This window comes from Argentina anserina, unplaced genomic scaffold, assembly GCF_933775445.1.
Source record: "Argentina anserina unplaced genomic scaffold, drPotAnse1.1, whole genome shotgun sequence".
NCBI lineage: Eukaryota > Viridiplantae > Streptophyta > Magnoliopsida > Rosales > Rosaceae > Argentina > Argentina anserina.
In genome coordinates, this window is record NW_026089507.1 from 477501 (window position 1) to 482274 (window position 4774).

Sequence of the window (4774 nt, forward strand, 5' to 3'; positions counted from 1 at the left end):
TTGGATCAAATGACAAAGACATTGTTGAGAAAAAGATGGCTTTTCCCGGATGAAATGAAAATTGGATTCATGTAACAAGAGAAAGGTTTCCCATTCCTTAGCCGGAAAGATATGTGGCCATGAAACAGGGATTAAGTGGAACAGAATTGACTGGGCCGTGGAAACACCTGTTTCTTCCATATTTTGGACCTTAGCTCCATGGAACAATATACTAACTACTGCCGAAACATGGAAGAATTGAAATCTTAGATCAAAACATTATGTATGGATGGTATGAACTGCCTAAACAAGAATTCTTGAACAGCGAACAACCGGAGCTATTACTCACTATTGGATTTGAGAGTTTTGCAAGTGTGGGAGTGTGTTTCTTTCAAATTGAGTATCTTTACATCGTTTGCGTTTCTTTACTATTCCAATTGTGTATCTTTACATCGTTTCCGTATCTTTACTATTCCAATTGTGTATCTTTACATCGTTTGCGTATCTTTACTATTCCAATTGTGTATCTTTTCATTTCTCGTTTGAGTATCTATCTGTAAGGCTTTCTGATGCGAGTTTCTATTGAATTTGAGAGTTTTGCAAGTGTGGGAGTGTGTTTCTTTCAAACTGAGTATATTTACATCGTTTGCGTATCTTTACTATTCTAATTGTGTATCTTTTCATTTCTCGTTTGAGTATCTTTCTGTAAGGCTTTCTGATGCGAGTTTCTATTGAATTTGAGAGTTTTGCAAGTGTGGGAGTGTGTTTCTTTCAAACTGAGTATATTTACATCGTTTGCGTATCTTTACTATTCTAATTGTGTATCTTTACATCGTTTGCGTATCTTGACTATTCCAATTGTGTATCTTTTCATTTCTCGTTTGAGTATCTTTCTGTAAGGCTTTCTGATGCGAGTTTCTATTGAATTTGAGAGTTTTGCAAGTGTGGGAGTGTGTTTCTTTCAAACTGAGTATCTTTACATAGTTTGCGTATCTTTACTATTCCAATTGTGTATCTTTACATCGTTTGCGTATCTTTACTATTCCAATTGTGTATCTTTTGATTTCTCGTTTGAGTATCTTTCTGTAAGGCTTTCTGATGCGAGTTTCTATTGAATTTGAGAGTTTTGTAAGTGTGCGAGTGTGTTTCTTTTAAACTGAGTATCTTTACATCGTTTGCGTATCTTTACTATTCCAATTGTGTATCTTTACATCGTTTGCATATCTTTACTATTCCAATTGTGTATCTTTTCATTTCTCGTTTGAGTAACTTTCTGTAAGGCTTCTGATGCGAGTTTCTATTGTATTTGAGAGTTTTGCAAGTGTGGGAGTGTGTTTCTTTCAAACTGAGTATCTTTACATCGTTTGCGTATCTTTACTATTCCAATTGTGTATCTTTACATCGTTTGCGTATCTTTCTGTAAGGCTTCTGATGCGAGTTTGTATTGTATTTGAGAGTTTTGCAAGTGTGGGAGTGTGTTTCTTTCAAACTGAGTATCTATACATCGTTTGCGTATCTTTACTATTTCAATTGTGTATCTTTACATCGTTTGCGTATCTTTACTATTCCAATTGTGTATCTTTTCATTTGTCGTTTGAGTATCTTTCTGTAAGGCTTTCTGATGCGAATTTCTATTGAATTTGAGAGTTTTGCAAGTGTGGGAGTGTGTTTCTTTCAAACTGAGTATCTTTACATCTTTTGCGTATCTTTACTATTCCAATTGTGTATCTTTACATCGTTTGCGTATCTTTACTATTCCAATTGTGTATCTTTTCATTTCTCGTTTGAGTATCTTTCTGTAAGGCTTTCTGATGCGAGATTCTCTTTAATTTGAGAGTTTTGCAAGTGTGGGAGTGTGTTTCTTTCAAACTGAGTATCTTTACATCATTTGCGTATCTTTACTATTTCAATTGTGTATCTTTACATCGTTTGCGTATCCTTACTATTCCAATTCTGTATCTTTTCATTTCTCGATTGAGTATCTTTCTGTAAGGCTTCTGATGCGAGTTTCTATTGTATTTGAGAGTTTTGCAAGTGTGGGAGTGTGTTTCTTTCAAACTGAGTATCTTTACATCGTTTGCGTATCTTTACTATTTCAATTGTGTATCTTTACAACGTTTGCGTATCTTTACTATTCCAATTCTGTATCTTTTCATTTCTCGATTGAGTATCTTTCTATAAGGCTTCTGATGCGAGTTTCTATTGTATTTGAGAGTTTTGCAGGTGTGGGAGTGTGTTTCTTTCAAACTGAGTATCTTTGCATCGTTTGCGTATCTTTACTATTCCAATTGTGTATCTTTACATCGTTTGCGTATCTTTACTATTCCAATTGTGTATCTTTTCATTTCTCGTTTGAGTATCTTTCTGTAAGGCTTTCTGATGCGAGTTTCTATTGAATTTGAGAGTTTTGCAAGTGTGGGAGTGTGTTTCTTTCAAACTGAGTATATTTACATCGTTTGCGTATCTTTACTATTCTAATTGTGTATCTTTTCATTTCTCGTTTGAGTATCTTTCTGTAAGGCTTCTGATGCGAGTTTCTATTGGATTTGAGAGTTTTGCAAGTGTGGGAGTGTGTTTCTTTCAAACTGAGTATCTTTACATCGTTTGCGTATCTTTAGTATTCCAATTGTGTATCTTTACATCGTTTCCGTATCTTTACTATTCCAATTGTGTATCTTTTCATTTCTCGTTTGAGTATCTTTCTGTAAGGCTTTCTGATGCGAGTTTCTATTGAATTTGAGAGTTTTGCAAGTGTGGGAGTGTGTTTCTTTCAAACTGAGTATCTTTACATAGTTTGCGTATCTTTACTATTCCAATTGTGTATCTTTACATCGTTTGCGTATCTTTACTATTCCAATTGTGTATCTTTTCATTTCTCGTTTGAGTATCTTTCTGTAAGGCTTTCTGATGCGAGTTTCTATAGAATCTGAGAGTTTTGTAAGTGTGCGACTGTGTTTCTTTTAAACTGAGTATCTTTACATCGTTTGCGTATCTTTACTATTCCAATTCTGTATCTTTTCATTTCTCGATTGAGTATCTTTCTGTAAGGCTTCTGATGCGAGTTTCTATTGTATTTGAGAGTTTTGCAGGTGTGGGAGTGTGTTTCTTTCAAACTGAGTATCTTTGCATCGTTTGCGTATCTTTACTATTCCAATTGTGTATCTTTACATCGTTTGCGTATCTTTACTATTCCAATTGTGTATCTTTTCATTTGTCGTTTGAGTATCTTTCTGTAAGGCTTTCTGATGCGAGTTTCTATTGAATTTGAGAGTTTTGCAAGTGTGGGAGTGTGTTTCTTTCAAACTGAGTATATTTACATCGTTTGCGTATCTTTACTATTCTAATTGTGTATCTTTTCATTTCTCGTTTGAGTATCTTTCTGTAAGGCTTTCTGATGCGAGTTTCTATAGAATTTGAGAGTTTTGTAAGTGTGCGAGTGTGTTTCTTTTAAACTGAGTATCTTTACATCGTTTGCGTATCTTTACTATTCCAATTCTGTATCTTTTCATTTCTCGATTGAGTATCTTTCTGTAAGGCTTCTGATGCGAGTTTCTATTGTATTTGAGAGTTTTGCAGGTGTGGGAGTGTGTTGCTTTCAAACTGAGTATCTTTGCATCGTTTGCGTATCTTTACTATTCCAATTGTGTATCTTTACATCGTTTGCGTATCTTTACTATTCCAATTGTGTATCTTTTCATTTGTCGTTTGAGTATCTTTCTGTAAGGCTTTCTGATGCGAGTTTCTATTGAATTTGAGAGTTTTGCAAGTGTGGGAGTGTGTTTCTTTCAAACTGAGTATATTTACATCGTTTGCGTATCTTTACTATTCTAATTGTGTATCTTTTCATTTCTCGTTTGAGTATCTTTCTGTAAGGCTTCTGATGCGAGTTTCTATTGGATTTGAGAGTTTTGCAAGTGTGGGAGTGTGTTTCTTTCAAACTGAGTATCTTTACATCGTTTGCGTATCTTTACTATTCCAATTGTGTATCTTTTCATTTCTCGTTTGAGTATCTATCTGTAAGGCTTTCTGATGCGAGTTTCTATTGAATTTGAGAGTTTTGCAAGTGTGGGAGTGTGTTTCTTTCAAACTGAGTATATTTACATCGTTTGCGTATCTTTACTATTCTAATTGTGTATCTTTTCATTTCTCGTTTGAGTATCTTTCTGTAAGGCTTTCTGATGCGAGTTTCTATTGAATTTGAGAGTTTTGCAAGTGTGGGAGTGTGTTTCTTTCAAACTGAGTATATTTACATCGTTTGCGTATCTTTACTATTCTAATTGTGTATCTTTACATCGTTTGCGTATCTTTACTATTCCAATTGTGTATCTTTTCATTTCTCGTTTGAGTATCTTTCTGTAAGGCTTTCTGATGCGAGTTTCTATTGAATTTGAGAGTTTTGCAAGTGTGGGAGTGTGTTTCTTTCAAACTGAGTATCTTTACATAGTTTGCGTATCTTTACTATTCCAATTGTGTATCTTTACATCGTTTGCGTATCTTTACTATTCCAATTGTGTATCTTTTGATTTCTCGTTTGAGTATCTTTCTGTAAGGCTTTCTGATGCGAGTTTCTATTGAATTTGAGAGTTTTGTAAGTGTGCGAGTGTGTTTCTTTTAAACTGAGTATCTTTACATCGTTTGCGTATCTTTACTATTCCAATTGTGTATCTTTACATCGTTTGCGTATCTTTACTATTCCAATTGTGTATCTTTTCATTTCTCGTTTGAGTAACTTTCTGTAAGGCTTCTGATGCGAGTTTCTATTGTATTTGAGAGTTTTGCAAGTGTGGGAGTGTGT

General features: G+C 34.4%; 1 protein-coding gene across 1 annotated transcript in view; it reads left to right on the forward strand.

The window, feature by feature from the left end:
* Positions 1-303, forward strand: part of LOC126804787 (protein Ycf2-like) — a 4229-nt gene extending 3926 nt beyond the window's left edge. Inside the window, 1 exon segment of the mRNA XM_050532005.1 lies at positions 1-303. This exon segment is cut by the window's left edge and continues 3539 nt beyond it. Within this exon segment, the coding sequence (XP_050387962.1) occupies positions 1-75 (75 nt within the window). The 3' untranslated portion in view covers positions 76-303.
* Positions 304-4774: the final 4471 nt, after the last annotated feature.